This window comes from Strix uralensis, chromosome 2, assembly GCF_047716275.1.
Source record: "Strix uralensis isolate ZFMK-TIS-50842 chromosome 2, bStrUra1, whole genome shotgun sequence".
Classification (NCBI taxonomy): Eukaryota; Metazoa; Chordata; class Aves; order Strigiformes; family Strigidae; genus Strix; species Strix uralensis.
In genome coordinates, this window is record NC_133973.1 from 73066559 (window position 1) to 73092434 (window position 25876).

Below are 25876 nucleotides of genomic sequence, written 5' to 3' on the forward strand. Positions count from 1 at the left end.
TGGTCATTGACAAACTCACTAGCCTGTGCCTGGGGAAACATGGGAGGCTCAGAAGGGCTATGATGAGCTGGCCAAATGAGAAGCCATGTGAATCAGCACATCAGGGAAGAATGTGAAAGAGGATGAACCTCACCACAACTTGCCTACAGAAATGCTGCTTAACGGGTTCATACATAACCTCAGGCACACTAAGGTTCTGAAAGAAGCAAAGGAAATATTGGACCCTCAGATCCAGTCACCTGCTTCATCAGATTACAGACATTTTAGAGGTAATTGTGAAGAGACAGAGGGAGATTCACTGTTTTGGGCAGATTACACTTCAGCCCTCTACTGAGTGTACACTACGATGCAGTTCCAGATGTAGCAGGCTAAAGAGAACAAGGGAATGCCTAACTGTAGCTTGAGGTTAGGGCTGTGAGCAGGGACCTGATGCCAATTCCTACTTACCCCACTGTTTGTATACTTCTCATCATTACCTACATAGTAGCTGTGGTGCAAAGACCAGAAGCATGTCCCTTCACACACAACTAAGCACCCCCACCACTAGGATGCAGTACATTGTGTTGCAGCTTTGTGTTTTTCAAACTCTGCAATATGGCAGAGCTTTCACAGGGTCTTAGCAAGCATCCTTACCCTGGAAAAGACTTGAGTTCAGAGGATAAGGTACACTTACATATTTTTGAAACCCTGTGAGCTGAGTGTTGGGGTCACCATTAGCCAGGGTCCTTATTTCTCCATGCGGGAACAGAAACGACACAACACCAATGTGATGATCAGGTCGTCCATCTTTTTTTATTTTTCCTTTTCTGGTTACATTTATATTCTACTAAGTTCCGTACACGCACTCATCTATCTTCTAATAGGCTACAGGTCATCTACACGCGCTGTTCACGCGCCTCTACAAGCATTTGCATTGGTTAATTGCAATTAGCACATAAAGCCCAAAACTTGCCAAAACTCCCTTATCTCATACCCTGTTTTGCTCAGACTTGTGTGCTTTTGCTGACCACAGGTGTTTCTCACTTATCTGCTATCTTGTGTGTTTTTGCCAGCCTTATTTTGCTGGCCTTGTCTTCGTCCTTGCATTCTTCTGTCTGCACTAACTTTCTCCCAGCGCGGCCCAGACTCCTACAGCTGAGGAGGATATTAAACCATTGCTTCTTAAAGTCTGGATGAGAATCACTTCCTTTATGAACTGGAAGTAGTTCTTGAACATTCAGTGACAGAGAATACTGGTAAATGCGTCTTGTAACACAGTACGTATGTTCTCTAAACACATATCATTTTTGAGCTGCTCATGGTTTTTTAGAATTTTTTTTTTTTACTTTTTTGAAGCAAAATAGGTTTAAACATAAAATAGCACTGAGTTATTCAGTGCAGTCAAAACTTACATTTCTAGGCATATGCAAAAGCACAGCTTCAGATGTCTGAGAGACCTGAAGTTTGAAAGCAGAGTGGGAGTTTAAAGACTTCTAAAGATGGGAGTAGTGGAAACAGTATTTTCAGAATCAGTATGGGACTCAAAGGTATCGTCCAATGCAATGCTGAGCAAAGTTATGCAGGTTAGATCTCAGCATGTGAGAGTGCGTACTGGAAGCCCGGTAGTTGCATTAGCCTAATGGCTAGGCTAGAAGCCAGAATCTTCCTGCCGCCATACAACTGTTAATATCCACAGTAGCTCATTCAGAGCTAGCTTGGTTATTGCTATACCATCTGTATTTGTCTGGTAATTATATTTTAAATTTCACCTAAGCATCTTCCTGTCTTTTGGAGAGCTCTAAATTTCTGTCTATACTGTTAAATTAAACACAGCAAACTTGAAGTTACTTAAAGTTGTGTGTATGAAGGAATACAGCCTGTGAGAATATTGTTGAAAGATGGTGTAGAGTAGAGGGAAACAAAATCAGTGAATCTTGAACATACTGTTTTCAGGAAGATCTTAGCAGTTAAGTGCTGTCCCTGAACTAAGTATAACTATGCATGGCCTCACAAAGTGCTACTCTGCACAGGCCAAACCACCCCAGATACAACCCCGTTAAGCAGTAGGGAAGGTGAGTGGTACACTACCCAGGAGCATCCTCCACCCTCTCTTTTATTTAACAGCACAGGCATGGCCCGATACATGTGCTGGCAACCAAACCATGCCTGGGATTCTAGCTACTGAAGGGACAGTAGGACTGACAGCGAAGAGTTGTACGGCTGACTTGGTGAACCAAGGAGACATGATCTGGCCCATTTAATCATCCTACAAAAAGCAGAAGTGAATTCCTGCTATTATGGAACCTGTAATATGAGAAATTGTGTATCAGCCACTTAGCCCTCTGTTGCTACACTATGGAAAAAAAAAACTGTGCTGGAAGTAAAAGCGCACACTTGGGAAATCATTAAGATGGTAGCAAGATATGTTTCTGAATCCAGTAATTTTGCAGCACACTACAAATTGAAGCAATGAAATCTTAACCTATCATGGCAGGACTGGCCCAGACACAGATGTTCATCACAATCAATCATTACCTGGCTGCCATTCCTACAGGGCAAAACAGAACAGATGAACCTGAAGGATAATTTCCATCTTTTATTGTGCTTGTAACTTATTTATCAGTAAAACTAACCCCACCATCAATTAATTTGAAAGGAGACCATTACTAATCACTTTTTTGTGTGCAATGATCTTCACTAAAGCTTTCATAACTATCACTTAGGTGTTTTTAATAGTCTTCGATTAATAAAAGCAAGAAAACTGTTACTGGAGGTCATCTATCTGATTAATTAATACATTTAACTTTAATGATGGGCAACACCACTTATTTAGATGACACAAATTAATTTAGTCCTTTTCAGGTACTTCAAGTCACCTGCTTTAATAAGGCTAAATATAGTTCATCTCATTAGCATCTCCAGCAGTGGGAAGAGATGTCAAGAAAAGTCAAGCTTCTGATCATCAAGAATCAAACACAGCATCATCTTAATGGAGCTAAAGTAACTCATAAAGAAAACTGTCACGGTAATATGCTTTTCTACAAAGTGAAATGATATGTTTGTTAATCTATGTGTGAAATAAAGGGGAAAAATAATAGAGTTCCAGAGCAAAGTCTGCCATTTTTGTGCAATGTTAACTGTGCTTACAGACACAAGGAAATTTGTACTTCCTTTTACAGATCACTTGATCTACTGAGCAGCTACAAAGTCAGCAAGCAGACTCTCTATTGAAAGTGTAGCTAGTGAAGTCTTCCTTTCAGCTATGCATTCTTTGAAACTACATCTCTTTCTAAAAAAACCATGCTGTCCTAAACAGCTATTGCTAAAGACAAAAGAGCATTTGAAAGTTCAGAGCTGAAACACAGTACAAAAACACATCAGAGATCTTAGCTGGCTGCAGTCTTTCTTATACCAAAAAAAGAAATTCATATCTGAAATTTTTTAATTGATAAAAAATGTTTGTAACACACACAGGTGAATATGCATTCTGCTTCTTTTTACAAATCAAATTAGAACCTTCCATTTCAGTGCAACTTAAGAAAAAATAAATCAGGCCTTGCTTTTCAAAAAGCGAAGACTGAGAGAAGCAAGGCAGGAAAATCTACAGAATAAGTTTGTCAGGCTTGATTTTCTTTTCCTAAGCTTCTTTATTAGTAATTTGAGGAAACTGACAGAAACCTTACCTTTCAATTTACTTTGAAATTATGTCAATTTACATGAAAGACCATTTACTCTCTTCCTTTCCAAATAAAAATATAATGCAGTAATTTTACTTCTGGAAATAAATAAATAATCAGTCTTTTACTACTATGCAGTGGGTGTGAATCATCATCTATGAATTATTATGATTTTTTGGCAGAAGATCAGTCTTTGAGTTCTGTTAGGTATGAATTTATTTTAGAAACTTAATGAAATTACTGGCCTGTAGTTTATTCTGTATTTCTTATGATGTAAGACTTTTTACTAGTTCCCACTGCCTGATCTCATCCAGTCACAAAGAACATGAGATAATCTGGGTTATGTCTTCTCCACTTGTTTGATTGGACTAAAGCAATGAAACATACCTGACCAAAAAGCCACTTGTCACAGAAAAACTCCCATTTGAACCCAACATCACAGCACACCTCATCTTAAACAAGAGTCAGGGAAGACACATAAAACCTCTACAGATATCTGTACTGGCTTTGAGTAGAACCACACTCAAGAGCTCCATCCTTGTTTTCCAAATGTTGTGACATAGATCCAGTTTATGAGAAAGACTGAATCAAGCCTGTAGATGAAAATTATGGTGAACATTTTTGTTATTTAGGTATATTGGACTTTCTGCTATAAGAATAAACCTTATTTGACAAAAGTCAGAGCTTTTCCAGGGTCTAGGCATAAAAGAACTTCAGCATGAACAAAAAGCTGCCACAAACTTCATTGATGTCCACTCAAAATGCAAGGAATGCTACCCTGAGCTTGCCCTCTATAGTAAAAATGTATACATGTGCTTTGCATGCCCCTTCCTTAGTAAAATGTTTTGGATCTCCACCCTTAAGATCTGTCTGTTAAGGAGTTTAAACAACCTAAACCCTTTGATGGAGGCAGTGTAGTATCACTTGGATTTTTGTTTACGAACCAGACATATTTAGCCCTATTTGTCTCAGCAGAATCAGGTGCTCTGCATATTTACATTTTTCATTCGTGTTTAAACAGTGCAAGACAATAAATACCGCTGCAAATGATCTTGCAAATAGATACAGAGAATCACTGGGTGGGATTTAAACCATCCAGAGACAACATGCCTGATTCTTTTCTCGTTTTTGGTGGTGTAAATCTGGGAAAATTTCACTCAGATATGATGTTTAGCAGTGGCCTAGAAAAGGCAACATCTACAATGCAAATCAAACAGCATGAACAACTGCAACTTACAAAAATAAAAGACACACTTTTATTGCTGCAAATTACAGAATTAATAATTACAGAACTTTTGGCTACCTTAGATTTGGTAAGAGTAATTGATTCAATTCCTAAATATCTGGGGAATAGTAGGGCAGATAAGTAATTTGTTTATATTTGTTAATGGACTTGACTACCCCTAGATTTTCTCATTTAATGTCTGTGGTTTGAAAATCATAAAAACACAGTATTAGTGTACCAGAAAGCTGACACAAGAGCCTGGTTAACTGATTCCGCATTTATATCATTCACAGGCAAGGGCTGTGAATTAAACTGGCCAGTCTGGGTAAAGCTGCTTGAAATCTCAAGTCTCTGCAATCTCAAGAAAGGCACTTAAAAATTGTGGGAACACATGGCCTTGAGGACTAGAGGCTTCTGTTCCTCACCTGAGGAAGTGAATGACACAACCTTAGGTCAGAAGTACTGTGAAAATGAAGCTATTTATGCTCCTGAAATGCTCATACAATGAAAAATGGTAATGAACAATATAGGAAATCAACAGAAAAACTAGAATTCTGTTTTTAGAGCAGAATAAAATGGCACAAGCCACACATAAATCAGTGAAGGGAAAACAAACTATTTAGTAGCAGATCACTGAAGAAATATAGTCCGTTCTCTGCACTGAAGGAAGCTGGGGTAGGGTGAAAACCAACAACATTAAATTTGTATGCATAAGGCAACCCAAGAGTATCTCAGAAAACTTCAGTTCTGCCATTTCCTAATGTTCATATGCTTGACTTTTCAAAATTAGTATCATTTTCATCTGTTTGCGTTTGTGCTCTGTGTGTGTAACAGAAAAATTGTGCACGCAGTGTAATTGTGATAACTGAATGTACACAAATTAAATATATACAATACAAAGGATTTCTAAAATGTTAGTTTTAGGGATTGAACTTTATTTTTACAAGTCCAATTCAGATGCGATTTACTCCATTGTAATCCTCCCACAACAGCTCATAAATGAAGGAAAAACCCCACACTTTTTAGTTTTACATTTTCTTTACAAATACCCTATATTTATTGTAAAACAAACCAGAAAAAGGTGATAATAATCTGCCATGCAGTGACATTTTCACTGAAGAAACTATTAGTAGTTTTGGAAATCTTTATCCAATGGCATCTAATTTACTTAGATCAAAAGTGTGTTTCACCACAGAGCTTTTCCATCCAGGAAGATCAGTGCCAGTAGGAAAGTGTCTGTGTACAGTTATTTCTGCACACACCTCTTGCTTTAGCACAGTGTAACTTTATGATGACCTGTGCAGACCAGAAATGAAACCTCTCCCTCACTGTCTTGGAAGATCAAAGTTTTCAGAATCAAACTGAAGTTTTGATTTTTTTTTTTTCCCTAACAAACACTTACTGGGGATTAGCAGACTCCCACTTACTCTGAAAGCAGGCACAAATTCCACACTATCTTACCTTTAATGAGAATAAACATCAGTATGATTCCTAGTTCCTTTAGAAGAAGCTCAAAGATGTAATAAATTACTTCTAATTTCAGTATTACAGAGTATACTTGTGTTTTGCTTGCCCTAAACAGATGAGATTATCACTTATTTAAGGGATACTTAAAATACCCAATACAATATTAGATACAAATGCAAAAAATTTTATTTCACAGTAAAGCGATACACAGCTCTCAGAGTTTGTTAATCTTGGGCATTAAGGCAAATGTGATTTCCTGGGAACTGTAAGAGGAATCAGTGGTGGTGACTTTTTTTTCCTGTCTTTCTCTGCCACCTACTGGTTGCACAGAACAGGGTTCTCCCTCTATATTACTCTTAACAAGCCTATGAATTCACCTGCTATTAAACATGTTCCTCTGACGCTCCCTAAAACTCTCTTGCCTCTTTCACGTACTTTAAGTCCATTGATGCCTAACTCTGTGTATGGCACACTGGGATCCCTGATCTACTAGTCTGTGGGTGATATCAAAATAAACAGATTAAATTATACTTACCTGCAACTAATGTTTTTTTATTCTCACAAAACTGTAGCTCAAAATATTTTATATAACAGCTGGAGAAATCATTCAAGGGTGTCTTAGCATGTCCAAAGGCCTCCAAGATACAGTTTACCTGCAAGACAATGGTAAAGAAGTGATAAGAGAGGAAATAAACAGGAAGATATTTCAGTAAATATCAGTGAGCTTTGTTTGTGATCCATCACTGGGGAGGGAAAAAAAAAAGAAAAAGACCATTTTTCAGCTTGTAATTTAACAAATTCCTTGAAAGTTTTCTCTCTTTTTGTAAATAGAAATGAAAATAAGACAGTTCAAAATTTTTTTTTAAAAAAAAAAAAAGAAAAAAAAAGGGGCTGTCAGAATAGTGGAAGTTGGAAGGGGGAAGACAATGGCTCATACACGAGCTGTGTCCTTACGGGTAGATTGGATACAAGTGACTGAAGCCATATGCCCAGAGCTGGCATGCTTAGCAAAAAGATTAGAATCCATGAAAGCAGCTATGCTTGCAAAGTTACAGTCAGTTGATACTAATAACCAACAAAAGGAATTTAAAAATGTTATATGATGCCAGAAACGGCATACATTACTGATTTCAAATAGAACTACTTCAGCATTATACTAGTGAAAAACTGAGCAAAAAAAAGTTTTAGACTTTTTTATGGCATCTCTCACATGTATTTTCATGTTACATCTTCATGGTCACAGCAATTATTTTAAAAGAGCATTTAAAAAAAAAGTATTAAATATGACCTCTTTATTCCATGTTGTTTTCTCTGTTTTTAGCTTTTTTGTGTAAAATTAGTTCCTTACACCTTGAAGGATTCCCTTCAGCACTTTCCTCTTTTGCTTCCTAAGAAATTGATAGCAATATGGCCCAAATACACTGTTGTTCTGATATAACAGCGTTTTGCTGAAGCTGGATGACCTAGCTGGGGAGGGAAGAGGGCTGTGGAGTGGCACAGATAACACATGCTTTCCATGAAAAAGACAGAAGCTCTAAAAATCAGACCCTTCAGAATTATTAATTAAACCATCTCTTTGAGCAGTAGGTGGCAGCAGAAAACTAGTCAGCCTACTTTATTTCCACTCCAGTAGTGTTTAGGATGTATTTGTTCATTAGGCTAATTCAGCACTTGGTTTAAACCATGCAGCTTTATTAACTGTAATGGTGCTATGCATAACGGCAGCAGGAATGAATCCAGGCTATTTTGTTCATAAAGCACCTTAAGAGGCCACTAAACCAGAATCTCTACTTGATTCCTCATGCATGGGATCTGCTACATCTCCCTTCTCTGTCCGAAGTCAGGTGTCCCATCTAAGCTAGCTACAAGGCATCTTTTATAACCAAAAGGCAACTAATTTTTCTTAATATGTCATAATTCTCTTCTGCCTGCATTGACTAAGACTCATTGACACATATACTGTTAAACTAAACAAGACCAGGAGCAGAACTCTCTAACCTCAATGGCAAGTGGCACAATAAGGTTCACATTCAGACATCTAATACCTCTTCTTTTGCAGAATAGGGTGGACATACTGTTGTGAATGGTCCCTGGCACATGCTGTCCCCTGTACTGTGGCCAGAGGACCTGTTGGGGATTTAAACTCTGTCAGGGAGCAGGGTAAAAACTGCATGTTAGGGATTGTTGTTCAGTTTACTACATAGATGTAGAGTAGGTTAAAGTAATCTACAAAGATAACTAATTTTTAGATGGAGAAAATTAGGCCTGGTCAGCCCCTCCCACACTGATTCCTCTTCTTAACTGAGAATATCTTATTCCATTTGCACTGGATCATGATGGTTGTCCCTGGAAATTTCCCTGTGGTCAGGAGGCAAGTTGCAGCAGAGCCAGTACTCCTTCCCACACCTCCTGATTCCCACTTCTGCCATATTTGTATCCAAAGCACACAGTTTTCAGTTGCTTATTCACAAAGTTACTTATTCATTTAATTCTACTCATTACTTAATCTGAACATTAGGAAAGAAAAGGACTTGGAGGATCTGACCTCAATTTTTCTGTTCTACTTGAATAACATCTATGGCCTGATCAGTTCAAAGCTGTAAGTAAGCCTATGTAGGTAGTAAATAAAAAATACCCAGTAGAAATAGATATCACTTGTAGATCTGTCTTCTGGGTTTAAAATAAAGTGTACTGTCCCTATATAATGGTATTATTGCAACAGTAGACTTCAAAATTTAAATCAAAAAAGTGAAAAATTAACAAGGGCATTCTTAATATTGCCACGTGAAACCTAGATTAAATGAGTCAGTTTAGGAACAGCATCAGTGAATCAGATAACACTGTGAAAAATACTTTAACATGGCAGTTGTATGACTACATGTAAAGCTGCAGCTTATTAATTTCTTATGTTTTCAGTGTCATCAGGCTTTTTTAGTGTCTTCAAAACCACAAATGCAACACTATTTACTAAAATCCACCCCAAATCCATAGGACTTTTATTACTTTATCAGCTGGAATGTACAAAATACAAACCAGTGTATCTGTAGCCTTTCCCACATCCCAGTAATCCTGATCTGTAGGCTGTCTGTTAGTGTCAGCTGTACTTCTGACACTATTTTATCATCCTTCTGGACTGAATCATGCATAATTCAGGAAGAAAGCAGTGTGCTTTGAATGATGCATGTGATGCTACTAAAAAACCCCACAATGAACGATTCCAGAGTTCTGTTGGAATATCATGTATGTGGAAAGTGAAAGCTAAAAAAAAAAGTATCTCGGGTTGACTATAAGTGCTGTAGAAGAAGGTCACCACAGTGGGTGAAAGAGTCTAAACATATTTTTTTTTAAGTTTGAAACTCAGAACTGTGCTAATGCAGGAATGCAGACTGTGCTAAAACATTCTGTGTGAATTTGTCTCTGAGCTGGGATCTCAGATGAGAAATATCATCAAGAAAGGCATTTTTTAAAAAAAATTTGAACTGGCAATCCAGGGTTCAGCATAATTTAAAATATCAGTATGAATCTTTATAGTACTGTTACAGCTGTAACAATGAAACACAAGTTGCAATGTTCAGCCAAATGAAAACCTTACAATGTATTAATAAGGAGACAAATTCATCTGATATGTGAAGCAGGTTCTCATGATTTCATGATACGCACTGGACAGAATTTGGTTCTGCTGTGGGAATTAAATATAACTGAGCAAATATTAAGAAATCTTGCCTATTTCATAAATATATTTAGTATACAAATACTGGGCCATATAACTTTGTTCAGTTCTTGCAGTTTTCCTGCAACTTTCCAGTTTCTGTCTTACACACTATTACTTCAAATGCCTCAGCACTTCTTATACTGTCCTGAGAAGCACCACTACAACCATACAGATAAATTTATTTACTTACTTACTGAAAGCAACTAGTACACATTTAGGAAACAGTACCTTATCACACAAATGTTTCCTACTCACTGAAACACTGCTTTCCAAAGTCACAAAAACATATAGAAACAAAACTGGCCTCCACTTTTCAGATTCCTCTCATCAGATCACTGTGATCTTAATCCTGTTCCATTTCAGGTCAATTCAAGGAAAGAAACCTCTTTTGACCTCAATAGTGAAAATAAAACCTTTATGAACTTCTGCATAGCAGATGCTTTTTTCCTTACAGTTCAAATGTCTTTGCCTATCCAAGAGACCATATTTTTGATCTGTTCTACTCAGCGGCCAGAATGCTACTTACATGTTTTATCTTTGTATCAAAGGTATTTCTGCTGGAGCTGGCTCTGCAGGTGAGGTGCTTCACTATCTGTTTGCAGGCTTCAGTCTTCCCAGAACCACTTTCTCCACTGTAAAATGACAGGCAAGAAAGGGGGGGGGTGGGGTGGGGTGGTGTATCATTGTTATTTTCACATTTGATATGTTATTTATATTCTTTGCTAGCTCTGGCTTTAAGATATCTCAGTCAAACTTTCATTTCAAATAACAGAAGGTTTATGGATGACAAATAATAAAGAACTGAATGTAGGAGAAAGACTGGTTGACTGTATATGTTCATGAGGGCTGTCAGAGCTGTCAAGCTATATTGTCTTGTACCACAAGCCAAGCCAATCAAATCTAAAGCTTTCAAGACATTTTGAAGTTATTTATAGCAAAGATTTTATCTTCTCCTTCATCTTCTGTCCAGCAAAGGAGCTTGCTTATGCTGCCTGGTTCTCTTTGCAGATAGGGAAATACTACTGTGGTAATGATGGGAGTCAGAAGGAAAGTGTAGAATACAACAGGAAGAAGGGAAAGAAAATAGGAAAGGAACAGGAAGGAAAACAAAAAGATGATTGATTTTACAACCTGCCCAGCTTCTGCAGTGCAATACACTCTGGCTTCAGTGATCCTGTTTAACTTAATTTCTTGTTCATGAAGTGGAATAAATATTGCAATGAATAAGAATCTCTGAGGGGGGAAATGAGCAAAGAAAACAAGGTAAAAAGCAATATGAACAACAAAGGTGGGAAGAAACAACAGAAAAGTGGAGGGATAGAGGAGGGATGCAAACTCAGTGGTACACTGTAAGAATGGAGAAGGGAGGAAGGGAGGAAGGAAGGGAGGAAGGAAGGGAGGAAGGAAGGGAGGAAGGGAGGGAGGAAGGGAGGGAGGAAGGGAGGGAGGAAGGGAGGGAGGAAGGGAGGGAGGAAGGGAGGGAGGAAGGGAGGGAGGAAGGGAGGAAGGAAGGAAGGAAGGAAGGAAGGAAGGAAGGAAGGAAGGAAGGAAGGAAGGAAGGAAGGAAGGAAGGAAGGAAGGAAGGAAGGAAGGAAGGAAGGAAGGAAGGAAGGATAAAGTTAGTGAGGCCTGATTAAGAAATTAATGTAAGAATTTCTTACTTGAATTACAAGAAGTTGTTTTCTTTATAGACAACCGAACCAAACAAAATGTAATTTGATGCTCTTCCTTCATTTATCTGCTTGATCAAACTCAAAAGACTGTTTCTACAACAGCCAGTTAGAATTTTCACAAGTACAATGGCCATGCTGGCTGGTCAGTCTGTTATCTGTATAGTTTAGTTTCTGAAAATGAGAGGGCAGCAAAATATAGTATCTTTCTAGCCATTGTTTTATCTATTCAAATCTCACTTCAAAGGAGAAGTCAATTAAATAAAGGAAGAAACAAAAGAGGATCCTCATACTCAGACAGGGATGGGGTCTCTGCATCATTTACTCTTATTCAATTCTTATGTGACGTACACTCAGCTCTAGCAAATATCTTATTTGTTTGCCTGGTAAACTGTAATCTTACATGACAAGACAGATGTCTCATTACTAGATGTGATGCATCAAACTGCTTTTATCCATGTCATGCCTGTTTCTATAATGAGCTGGAGTTTGACCCTGGACTTTAAACTCCTAATGGCATCAATAGGAGGTCCGTGGTCCAAGACTGCAAAGGTTTGCAAGCTGGATATATGTTATACAAATACCTAAAATAATAGGTCACAAAGCGATATTTAAACCAGGTCTTATAACAAAAGAAATCATGTGAAGTCAAGAAGGTCACTGTCACAGCTAATATAAAATTAGTATCTCTACAGAATTGACACAGTGCTCTGTAAGTGCAGCACCCCTTGCTCAGACCTTCACCTTCTGACTTTCTGAAAGAGTTTCAAAAGTCAGGTGATATTTGATGTCACCCTTTAAAATCTGCATGCATCTCCGCCCTCTTAACGATAACTTCACTCTTCAAATGCTAAATGTGCCGTGCTGCTTCTGTTCTTAAGAAGTAGCAGTAGCCTTCTCCCTTCATAACAGTAGTGTCCAAATTCCATGTTCCTTTGCCTGTTATCACTAACAGGAACAGAAAAATAGTGAAACAGGTCATTAGTCCTGTGATACTCCTCCCCTAGAGACATTTCATACTCTTGCAAATTACAGATCTTATGCCTGTATTATCTAGAAAGTCAGTGAGCTTACAGACAGATATAAATCTATCTTGCACCTCCCCTCCTACTGCCCACTCACATTGTCCAGTCCACTGGCAACTGTGTGTCACGATGATGAAATAATTCCACTCCTCCACAACATACTTAATCCAAAATCACAGCTGCAACCTGTTATCACTATACCACAGGTTACCAACAAGATTAGCAACAGTGGCTCTTTGGTTATTTCAGCTGTTAAGGAGCTTCTCTGAAGAAACATCTCTGAAGTTTAGTACAAGTTACAGATGATGCTATTGAGCAGAAGTGTTCATTTATGTGTGAAAATCAGATCTGAAGTCATAGTTTGTAACAACTCACAACTTGTCCAATGTGCACTGCCCTTTATATCCAGCAGATAAATATTTGTATCATTCTGAGGACTGAACAAGACTTGATATTTAAAAAATTGTTGTAGTATTTTATTATTTGATTAGGCCCAACCTTATCTGCCAAAAATAGCCTCTTTAACAGAAGGCTTTTCCAGGATTACCAGGACGGGTTTATTTTTCAAAAAATATTTCTCACAACTGCAGAAATTTAAGGGGTGGGGGCGGAGAAGATATGCTAAAATAATGTTTGATGCACCTTCAAGTGGTTTTGAGTATTACATAGCAGGCATGCAAATTATGATTAAAAATGGAAAAATGCCTTCTTAAAGAAAGGAATTTGAGTGTTTGCCATGAGTTTCCCTATTTAACAGTTAATTTGTTTCACTTTTTAAATAAAGATATGCTTTGTTTTTCACTGCAACCTGTGGCCCAGATAACACAGGACCACGCAAGTGTGCACAAAGCAGACAGTTTCTGTCCCTTATTGAATATTTCTTCTCAAGATTGCTGTTTCCTAAACATTGCTGTGACACAGCTACAAAGATTTGACACTCTCAGCTCAACTGTTAATTTTACAGCGATTGACATTTTGTTCAGCAGTGTCACAGGAGTTTGTTGGCTGAAGTGTTTGCTAGAGTTCAGGGTCAGAATTTACTAGAACTTGGCTGCTGAAAGAGACATAATGTCTCTTAGTTGTTCTGTGCATTTCAAAGGTTATGTTCACTCCTAGTGAAATACACATTGAAGCACTGAGAAAGAAATGCTATGTTAGGTAAAGTTTTAATTCTTGATACCATTGTTTGGAACATTTCAGGCAATAAGTAATTCCACAATGAAAAAGTAATTTGGCACCTTGAACCAGAGCTTGTTTATTCTATTTCCTTTGAGGCTGAGTAAAATTTTTTGTAATGTCCCCATTGTCCACAATATCTTTGCTTGAACAATTTAATTCTGCTTAGGGAACAATTCCTCTTCTTTGTTTTAAATAATTGTTTCATCACTATATTTTTCAAAATGTAATTTACAATATGAACATTGTTTTCTTATGAATTTTGGTTAGACTGCCTTATCAAGGTGGAGGATCAGTTAGCATTGCAGCAGAAAAGCATTCTTCTGCAGTAAAACTTCCTTAGAAGGCATTATGAAACAGGCAAAGCAAAGAAGCTTATTGCACGAGTAAAGAAGGTTGAGTTAGAGACAGTGTACTCCAAGAGAAAGGAAAATGGACAGAGAATTTGAAATCCTATGCTCACCATGAGCTCTAGGCAAGTTCTGCAAAGCTTTCTCATTTTATTCCTCCTTTGGCTTTCTTGCTTTCCTATATAACTACCTGATGGAGGGCCTGGTTCCTACTATTTATTTATTAATATTTTGTTAATACAACATTAATTATGACTCTAGTCTCTCTATCTTAAAATAATATGAATAATAAGAAAAAATAAACTCTGTTTTGAAATAAAACATTCAAATCTAAAATTGTTAGGAAAACATCTAATTCAAATAGAGCAAAGAACACAAGATGTTCTACAACCAAGGGAACGAAAGAAGCTACACTGTGCAAATCCACTGCACTTGGATTATGATCCAGCTCTTCTGCTACCTTGTGCCAGTCTAGCTGGGTCATTGGCACCATTCATGCCTGTGAGGTCAGTGCTAAGCATGTGCTTGCTGGACAGTCACACGAATTGCCTGGCTATTCCCTTTCAGAATAGCTGTGGCTGGAGTTACAACTGCCTTCTTGATGACTCCCAAAACCCACAAAACCTGTGTGAACACCCCAGCTCTGAGACCACCATGGCTGTTAGCAGCCAACGGGTTCAAAAGTTATGGGGGGGGGGGGGGGGAGTTAGAGAGGAACAGACAGTGCCATTACGTAGAAGTAGTTAACCAAGAAAGCCCAGCTAAAATAGTCAGAAAACAGCAAACGCCAGGCATTTTTAAGAATTACTTCCTGAAAGTACTGAGAAGCGCATCTTGCTTACCCTCAATTTCTGCATATGAGCCAGATTTGTCTGTATCTTTATGAATTCAGATAACTGGATCATTACTGTTTAGCAAGTGTCAATTCCAGTATAAAAAAATTCTATAAATCATCTGTTTAGGGAAAAATATGACAAGATATAAAACATGAAAGGAGGAATGTTCCTGTCATTTCAGATCATATAAGTGACAGGATTTTATTGTCTGTGTTTCATTTTCAATTCTGACCAAAGGTACCACATTGAGAAGTGCAGGAATACTTAACAAAACAAATTAAAAAACCTACTCCTGCAGTACAGAAATGCTGGAAAACTTCTGAGAAAATTTGTTCATATAAGATTTCCACCAGTTTTAAAGAAAGATTAGATGAGCTAATTAGATATGCGTGCTGTTTTGTATGAACTTCTGAAACCAATCTCTTATTATACCACCCTAAACCATGAGCATTACTACTCCAAATTTCCATTGTGATAGTAAGATATATCCAGGGAAGAGAGAGTAAGCTTGCAAACTTTTAGGGGGCAAAATAATTACTTTCTTCCCAATTTGCAGAGTACAGAAGTGAGACACTGGGTCTTACTGCATGACTGACGTTTCTAGATTTGAAATAAATACATGCAAGTAAGACTGCTAAATACAAAATAACGTGTTTTGTATCATCAGTAGTGACATGTGTAACTGAACAACCCTGCATGATAGTTGGAAATTCTATTACTAAACTAAACAGGAAAACGTATTTCTAAATAATTTTTATTATAAATAGGAAGTCTAAATCCATAACTGCACTGCAGTAGCCCATTGCATTTATGATATATTGAATTATAATTTAAAATGTAAAGATTATTAACTTGAACAGAATGCCTGTGGTGCCTCTAAACTGAGGAAATCAAGAGCTTTCAAGGTGTTCCACTTTAAAAGACAAGGATTTCTCTCTGTTCCAGATCATCTGGCTTAAAAATGTGATTTATATCACAATAAAACCATTGGATATTTACATTCCCGACTGCTAACATATACAAAATTATAACATTTCATTTGATATATCCATTAAGATTTTTTGATTCAACAGATTAGCCATCAGCATCCCATAAACCATTGGTTTGACTGACTAAGGATCCTTAGCTTTTAACAAGCCTATAAACTATACTTAGGCTTCCTAGACAGCTCCTCACTTATCTTGTCAGTGCTTAATGCATTTTCATACCCTGAATAGCAGTCAGAAGGAAGTTAATTATGAAAAGTCCACTTATTGGTTATTTAAGAGCATAACATAATGTTATTTTATTCTGTAACTTCCATATAAGATTTATACAAAGCCAGGTCTTTGTGTTAAGCATAAATGAGTGATAGTGACTTGCCGTAAACTAAAAGTAATTTGAATAACTGGTAGTAATCTCTTCCATAATTTGGCCAAATGCTTTCCTATTGTAAAACACTCGATTTCAGAGAGTGACCACTTGATTAGATGTGAAGTGACTGAAAAAATAAAATAAAATCTTTTAACATGGTAACCGCATAGAGGAAATAAAGATTAAAGCTTCAGAAGACAAGAAAGTAAGTAAAGTGTGAAAAGACAGAGAAGGTGAAAAGACTGATTTGGATCATGCTGAGAGCTTTAAATGGATTTTTTTTTTTTTCCCTTTTTTAACCAATTCAGTGGCAAAGACTTAATAGGATGTTTAGAGGACTAGATAGCAGCAGGAAAAGGCCAAAGTCACAAAGAAAATTGAAACAGGCAACATTAATGTGAAATAGTAGTAAGTTTTTTATTAAATTTGAAGATGAAAACACAGCTTCACACAGTTTAAATGGGACTTTATGGAAGTTCTGCAAAATCAAGTGTTTTAACATTGCTGGAAATTGTAAAGTCTAAAGTGCATTTCTAAAACTTCTTAAAACATGATGATGCATGTGCTTTTACCATGGACACACAAAGTTTTGACACAGAAGGGTTGCCACTGGGTTTGCAGACGATTCCCTTCCACTAGCAGTATTTATAAATTAGGGGTTAATAAGTATTTTTATAATAAACATTCCTAATTACATGCAATTTATAAAGAACGTAGCAATGACAGAAGTATGAGTGCAGTTTTGAGTAGTCCACCTAACACATTATAGGGCACTGTCTGCTTTGTCATTGCAGAGGATGCTTCAGTGTTCCTCTGCCTGGTCTACCTTCTGTACATTCATACAGCATACACAGCCTCTGCAAACTGAATGATCTGCTTGCAGTTGTACAGTTACAGGAATATTTTGCCACTGATATTTTATGTAACAGGAGATTCATTTTACAAGACTAAAAAAGGATTTTTTTTTTACATTGTCTTCTTTGCTGCTTGGGGAGACCCAGTCAACCTGCATGAAGCAAATGAAGCAAACAAAGCAGAGAGCTGACATGACAGAGAGGTCCAACCAACAAGAGACAGAAATCAAACTCGTACTGTGAAGCAAGTTTGGCAATGCTAGATTCCCATTGTAACTGAATCATATAACAGGAGACATAGGGATTCTACCACTAAACTGAGCAGTAAGTTCCTTAACACTCTATACCTTGTAATTTAAGTTCCAAATCAATGGATTTCCTTAAATTAAAGAATAAACTTGAACAAGATATTTTTAACACTTAGTTTTCCCTGCAAAAGACTGGTCCGGTCCCAAGTTAACTCCAGGATATATACAGGGACAGAAGTATTCTTCCAGATCTGTAAGAAAATACCTTGGAGATAGATATTTGCTGTTTGTGAATTGGTGTCTTCAGTTTTTTGGGCAACTCTTCAAAGCAGCTCCAATAGGAATATTCAAGATTTGCTAAATCTGTTTCCCGTGTGAACAAGACCTTACAACAGAATCTCATTTCTAGGGAAGAACATTTCACATTTGATAGATCATTTTGTTCACTTTTGATTTTTTTCTTGTATTTTAACCGCTGGTTGGAAATGTTTCTTTGACTTGCTCTTGGTCTTAAAGCTTGCCTTCTACTAAGCAGTCTTAAGGTCATCTGATATACACCAACTTCTGTATGCTACAGATAGATGGGAACACCTCCATTCCTAGTGTCTTTAGGCACAGAAAAGAGGAGAGGTAAATATTAGGTGATGACACTATGGAATGGAGAATTTTTCTTCATCTGGCACAAGCTCCTGCTATTTCTGCAAATAACAGGTAGCATGGCACTCTGAGAACAGCCATACTCATGACAGAAGTGCTGACTTCATTTCTGTGCTCAAGGGGAAGACACAGGAGATCTCAGCTACAAATCTTTTCCCTGTGATCACAGGAGCACTCACTGTCAAAACTCTGTTTATTCCCAAAGAAAAGGGTGGAGTCTCTGTTTCCATGTATTTAATTGCAATCATTATCACAATCATTTGTGTGGATTCGGGAATCTCCAACCATATCTGGCTAAGGATACAATATAGAAATGATCTGTCCCTGAAGAGCTTCTACTCTAAACATATCACTAGAGACAAGCCGCTAAAGAAAACCAGTAAAAACAAACAACAAAAATCAGATGGAAGTTGCATGAGAAAGAAAGAACATTACAATAGCTATGAGCATCATCATATACAATAAGCACAACTGCTCATGGATGAATGTCTAATTTATAAAGATTCTGATCTCACTGATGTGAGTTAGCAATGCTTTGAGAAAGTTTGTTGTAAGGGGCTTGGGTACAGAAATGTCAAATTCCTGGATCCCAGTTAGCCTTAAGCATGAAATAAATAGTGCTGTAAGACTCTGCCCTGCCAGAAACTATGAATCTCTCCCAAACACACACACAGGCTGAAAATTGAAGTAGCACTTTATAGTCAGAAAGTAGAGTCTGGTAGTTTAGCAATGGTTTCAAGACCATAGCTTTGGACTTAGGGAGCTAAGTTCCAACTCAGACAACTTCAGGTGCCTTCATCTCTTTTCATTATCATCTCTTGGGAAAATGTGAGAGGCAAAAATGACTAGACTAAGAAAAACAGTATGATTAAAGGTTACACTGCATGCAGAATTCATTAGCAGCAGTAAGTGTCCAATAAAAGAGTAATTAATGAATCATTATAATGGCCACTAAATTCATGTGGAGTATCTTTTTGTAATTAATCTTTTGCACAAAAAAAAAAATTAACTGAAAAACATTAATAGAATATAAAATTTATCTCTACAAAATAAACAAGCTACAAAGCTTGATGAAGATGACAGGGGATTAACATGAATACAGGTACATTTCTGGTATTCTTTCCAGTCCTTCTGAAAAGATACTGGGTAGCTTAATGTACTGACAATAAGAGTATTCTGTAAAGAAATTACTGTTTATAAAAAACTCAAATTTTCCAGGAAGAATTTGAATGAGAGTTATATATACTGCCATCACTTTGTTCTTCTCTGGCAGTTAATAGTTAAATGAGACATATTTTGAGAATTGCACATGAAAAGTAAAATACTGATATGGTACTAAATATCACTGTTCCATATCAAATCATAACAAAATGGTAGCCTCTTCTCATGGAAAATCTTTACAATAAAACTAAAGCATAATTATGTTTATAAATTATACTAACAAATTACTTATACTAGAAAGTGTTATTATAATTAAAAGTAGACCTGAAAATAAATATAGATTTGAGGGTTTTATTCTATAATTGCATCATGTTTCATTTGCTAATGATGAAAACAGAAGGTAAAAGTGTACTCTCAGTGTGCAATTCCAAAAGTGCTTGTATGCCAAAATCTTGCAGTTATCAAGAGAATTTAATCTTGAGATTAGTTGCAGACCCATGGGGATAATTTACTTTCACTGGATTTACTACTAATAAAACCAAACAAAACTAAAACCCTTCCAATTTGGTGTGGCTATTTTCACATGTGGCACACTGATACACCTCAAACCAAAAATTCCAATATTACAGCAGCAGCAAATGTGGTACTGAGATTCTAGGAACTATTTAGTCTAAGCCAAAACCACTACCAAAACCAGTGGGCCCTGAAGTCCTGCTCTGGCAACTCATTTCACTTCTAGGGGATTTTGGCTTTAGAACTGATTCAGTTTAAAATAGGTCTCAACGTCACCACCACCCTCCCAGGTATAATTCTGACCTGAGAGTATTTCTCCAGCCCAGTTCACCTTGCCACCACCTGAACACAAAGGATGGTGTGGAAATGAGGAAACAAACAGCCAAAGGTAGAAGGGCAGAAACACTCTTAGCCAGCTTATTCCAGTGTAATGTTCTCATGGATCTGTATGTCCTTTTCACTTGTTCATCCACTATCTCCTTCCTTCTGAGCACTTATATGAAATAGCCTTTCTAGCTATGGAGAGCTTCTCTGAGCTTCCCCATCTTCATTCAGCCTGTGATTCCACATTAGAGGGAAGTGTATTATTTTACTTCTAAAATATGTTACTAGGTGCACTCATAGCACCGCACACATATGCATAGAAATGTATCCACAACTCAGCTTTATAACTGAAGGTATTTTAAAATTACAGACCATAGGCCAAACATGTACAGAATTTCTTACTGAGGAATGAAGAGTATGCTTGATAAGAGAGGCTGGAGAAAACAAAGTAAAACAGAAAATTGGAGTATTTCAGAACTGCAGAACTGCAGTTACTTGGTTCTGATAGGAAATGAAACTGGGATCTTGAAAACTTCTCCACAGACTTCAAGTGAAAAATCAAAGAAAATCTGACTGGATGTTATACCACATGCCCTCAAGGCCAGAAAATAAGCCCTGCTCCATGTTGTTTATTAGCACAGATGTAACCAATGAATAATCCCTTACAGTGGTAGAAGAACATTCTCTTGCTGATAGCTAATGTTGTTTTACAGCTGAAATAGCAAGAAAGAAGAAATCCATTTTGACCACACACACACGTTCATGCACACACACACGTCAGGTGACAGATGAATAACTTGAGTTACATCACAGATAATTTTCAGATTATTATTATTATTGTCAGAAAAACAATGGAAATTTTCTATATTACATTTACTTTCCAGACATTAATTATTTAGGTTCTACAAAAGGACTAATATAATGAGAATACCCCATTTTTAATACTTTTTTATGAACTTCTAAAAGACCTCAATTCCCTTCTGTCTTCTCATTTAGTGCTAGCAGAAGAAAGGTATTTAAAAAGAACTGTTTCTAGATGTTTGTGTTAAGTTGCAGCTATACTTATCTCCTGTTCCAAATTACCAGATGCTTTCCTTTCAGCTTCCATTTTCACAACTTTAGGACTGCATATCTATGGGTTGCCTTGATGTGATACACAAATGTCTTGCCAAGTGCTAATGCTATCAACAGAGCACTCTCTTGTCACGTTCTCCATCAGGTCACTGCTATATAATAAGCTACAGTGGGCTGGGCAGGGATCAGGACAGTGGGGCTTAACACATGCCTTGACATCCTGATATGAAATCATCAGTAGCAACTATTCCCTGATATCAAAGCCATTTATTATTTAATACAATATTCTTTGTGTAATACTATACAATATTTAACCTGGCAGTTATTCTTTCTCTTGAAGTGTTAGTAAATACTATTTTCTGCTTCTTTTCTGTCTACACTTATAGGCAACTTCACAAAGATTAATCAATTAGCAGTGTCCCAAGTTTCTACTTTGAAGAAAATTATGAAAACGGTGCTTTAGGATATTTCTTATTTTATCAAAATTATTATACCTAAACAAGAGTTAATATTTAAGAGAAGATAATATGAACACACAGTAATGATTTTCTAATATTGCTTGCACCTCTTCTTAAATGTCACTGTTCACTGGATAAATAAATAGGTTATAAATTAGGTTATAAAAAGGTTATTGTTTATTTCAACCAATCAAGAGTCAGTTCCACACATAATTAATTTATAAATTTATAATTTAGAAACCTATAAACTATGCTTTTTTATAAACTGTGCTTTTAAAAGAAATATTTCATTACAATATTCAGATGTATTTGAAGACTTAATATACAGAACTCCAAATACTCACCCGAGTCTGTACCAACATAAATAGAATGTGATATAAATGGATACATAACGGATACATGAATGTATTTATGTGTTCATCTTAACTTGTGTAACTCTAAAACAGCATTATTAGCTCCTTCTGAGTATCATATCTTCTCTATTGCCTAGTATTCAATTTTCTTATAATTAAAGGTAGTTCAAGAGCAATTACAAGATTTATCAAAAGGATCAGAATTTATTCCTGTCCAAATCAAAATCAACCTTTTTTTTTTCCCCCAACTCCCATGAAGTTCTGCAAACCCTTGCCAATATTTCAGCCAACAGCAATTGTCACAGTGACAAGACTGAACAACAAATTTCCTTGAGCAACTACACCAAATTCACCAGAACCATTGCTTTCACCTAGGGTGAAGGAAGAAAAGGGATTGACAGATCTGGGGATTAAAAGTTCCAAGTGAATTGAAAGTTTCACCATTATAAAACCAGGATATTTGGATGAAACTCTGTTTCACTGGAGATTTCTAATACATTTATTCACAAGCTTGAAGTTATTTATCATTGAAACAACACTGTGAATAAAGGAACTGGTTAAAGTCCATTTTGAAATTGGAGAGCTAAATAACAAGCTCATGGCCTCACAAACATGTAAGGCAGAGTGGAATCTCCAATACAGGTGCTCCAACTCAGAGGTTTATAATTTAGTCAAGGACTTCCCATTTTTATTGTCATCAGATTTTATTTCTAACACTTATCCATGCAATATTAGCAAATACACACAGCAGTTTTGAATTCTTTACCATTAACTCTTTCTTCCTAATTAGATGCAACTAGATGGAGTGGCAATTCCCCAAGAAAATTTATGAACTTGAGATGTAATTAAACCTTTTTCAGTTCTATTTTGCTCTAATGTATGATACAGAGATCAGTACACAGAAAGGAATCAGTTGGAGACAAAAATAAAATGGAAATCACAACTGCTGAGTCCTGGGGGAAACAGCTGAAAGGCAGGAGTCACAAGTTAGTTATTAGAAAGATAAATTATCACCTGAGGATAAAGCACTGGGGACGCTGCTCCTGGAATAGCATGTGGTAAGCTCTTTCAGCACAGGAAAATATATGTGGGGGAAGTGAGGAACACAATTTTCCAGAGTTACTTAAATAAAGCTGGGTGACCTGAAAAATTGTAGAAAATTAACATGATCAATACATTTCACACTAATTATGTTTCACCCCCCTAATCCCGGGTCTTTTTTTAAAGCTTTCTAAGCATCATGAACAGAATCTCTGTATGTATATGTGGTACTATCACAGTATCTATGAAGATTTTAACTAAAGAAAACAGAGCTGTAAGCACTGAAGATCTAATTAAGATACAAATTTAAACATACCTAGAGGACTCAACAATACTGGTTTGTGCATTGAGTAAAACCAGACTTAGTAAGTTACTTTTTTACACCTCATGTTTATAGTTCTTCAATGTCTTGACTTAAAAATTTTACAAAGTGGAATATTTCCATGAAGAGTTAAAATCAAAGGCTTAAGTTCTAAACTAAATAATTTATTACATGACAGGGTAGTCTCCCACAAATACTCTCTCTGTAATATAGAATAACTTCTGTGATACACATAGCTAGCAATGTGTACTATCCTTAAAGCTTAAGTATGAGTAGAAGCAACTATCTGCTACTGAAACCTCATTTTTTTCTGAGGATATCCTGATGCTCTTTCAGCTAATATCAAGCAGATTTTTGAAAAACTAGGTAGTCTGCTAATATCTACAATTCTGTTCTTTCAGAATAAATAAATATAATAAAGAAAATACAGAATGTGATTTAGATTGTGAGCAGAAACACCATACCATTTTACAAATATCCTTAAATAAATCATTTTACCTACCTTTTAATTTAGCTTTTATCAGACCTTCTCATGGGTTTAGAAAATTAACAAAGGCTATACAGAAACCCATGGCAGCTGGGGTACAATTGGAACACTAGGAAGCATCTAGAATGATACTGGATACTATCACTTAACCAAATCCCCTCCTTTCCATCATGTCCTCTTTTCTCAAACTATTCTCTCTAACAGCCTTTCTATCACAGTGCCATTTTGTATTTGCTCCTTTCTCCAAACTAATAAGGTACCTATAACCCTTTCTTGTCCCATGCCTGTCTTAATTATTTAGATATTAAACTGTTGAATCTTGGGGCATCTAGAACTCTGTGGCTGAATGATTCCTCCACAATACATCCCTATTCTCATTCCGGCCTTTCAAGCTACCAGACTAAACAAGATAAAATCCACACTGATTCTCAAGGAATCATTTCAGCATGTCACAAAGGAGAAAGAAAAACTTTCACACACTTATGCTCATTGAATAATGTTGCATTTTGCAAGTTTACATATTTTTCTAACACATGAACTTCAGGAACATATTTGCCCTAATCAGACACAAGTAAATTCTGCACAAATGTAACAAAGCAGGATGACTGTAGCACAAGCACTTCTACAAACAGTTACTATGATGCCTTCAAAGTGATATCTGCATGTTCCTAGTAGTATAGTGCTATTATAATGTATAGTGTAGTACAGCATATTTCCATGTAAAAATGCATTAATATTATCATCTAGCAATTGCATTCAATTACATACGAAGCAGTGTATATCAGTCTCCATTAATGTATGATTCTTTATGTCATCTCAGAGTGAATAATTGCTTATAAAAAGATTTATTTTGGAATTATTCTATTGGAACTAAGTGTGGGAGGTCAATACAGGATAACAAAATACAGATTGCTGAGATGTTATGAAAAGTGTTTTTAAAAAAGAGAAGAAAACCCAGTGTTGCTGTTATTGAAAAATGTACATAATAATCTTTTCCTTGTTTCATCCTGGTTTTAGAAATAGTATCATGCCCAATACATCTTTTCATTCTTTTTTATTGACAGCTAACAAACCACATGCCTGAAACAAAAATTCTAACTAATGAGGAACATCATATAGCACGTCAGTGTCTACTGAGGAATTGACATAATCAATTTTTATTACTTTCATATACAGACCATCTAACACTTACAGACTTCAATAGAATACCAGCTAAGTTTCTACAGCATATTTGAGCATTTCAAAAACAGAGAAAATAAAGCTACTTTGCAACCATGTTTTTTTAATCATCCGGGAAATAATGACCTAATGCACAATACCATGAAGATAACAATGATGGAGTAAAAGCAAAGATCATCCAAGGAGACCCAAACAATTACAGGAAAAGATGTGTCTCATGCTAAACTTGGTAAAATAGATCTATTACAGACAGGTCAAGAGAAGATGCAGCAAACATTCAGGGAACATTTTAATATGTAAGCCCACCACCTAAATTCTTTTTCTTTACAGTTCTCTCTTGGTGCCCAAAATCATGTATCTCACGTAACATACACAGTGACAGGAAAAATACCATCATCTAAAACCTTGGGAATGATGGATTTCCATTTCCAGAAACTAAATTTAGACTTCCAGCTTGGAATCTGCTGCTCCTGTCATGGAATGTCACAGCAATTTTCTTTCAAATTTACTACTGATACACACAAAGCTACATGACATAGCAAACAGCCACAGACTACAATTTGTTTACCAAATTTTGAACCCTTTATAATTCTTGTAAACTAAATAAACATATTTGAACACTCCCTAGCACAACAGGGAGCCTGATCTCTGTGCAGTAATGTGAACTCAGTGCATCAACAAGAAAATAACAGGGAGGGGGAGAAGTAAATTAATAGTTACTTTAACACTGTCTCT

At 36.5% G+C, this 25876-nt stretch overlaps 1 protein-coding gene across 3 annotated transcripts in view; it reads right to left on the bottom strand.

The window, feature by feature from the left end:
• MYO16 (myosin XVI) overlaps nucleotides 1-25876 on the bottom strand; it is a 403249-nt gene that overhangs the window by 160358 nt on the left and 217015 nt on the right. For all 3 annotated transcript variants that reach the window (XM_074859294.1, XM_074859293.1, XM_074859292.1), the window contains exons 13-15: nucleotides 23127-23254; nucleotides 10587-10692; nucleotides 6884-7001 (exon numbers count right to left, since the gene is read on the bottom strand). In XM_074859294.1, the coding sequence (XP_074715395.1) occupies nucleotides 6884-7001; nucleotides 10587-10692; nucleotides 23127-23254 (352 nt within the window). The remainder of the gene's footprint in view (nucleotides 1-6883; nucleotides 7002-10586; nucleotides 10693-23126; nucleotides 23255-25876) is intronic.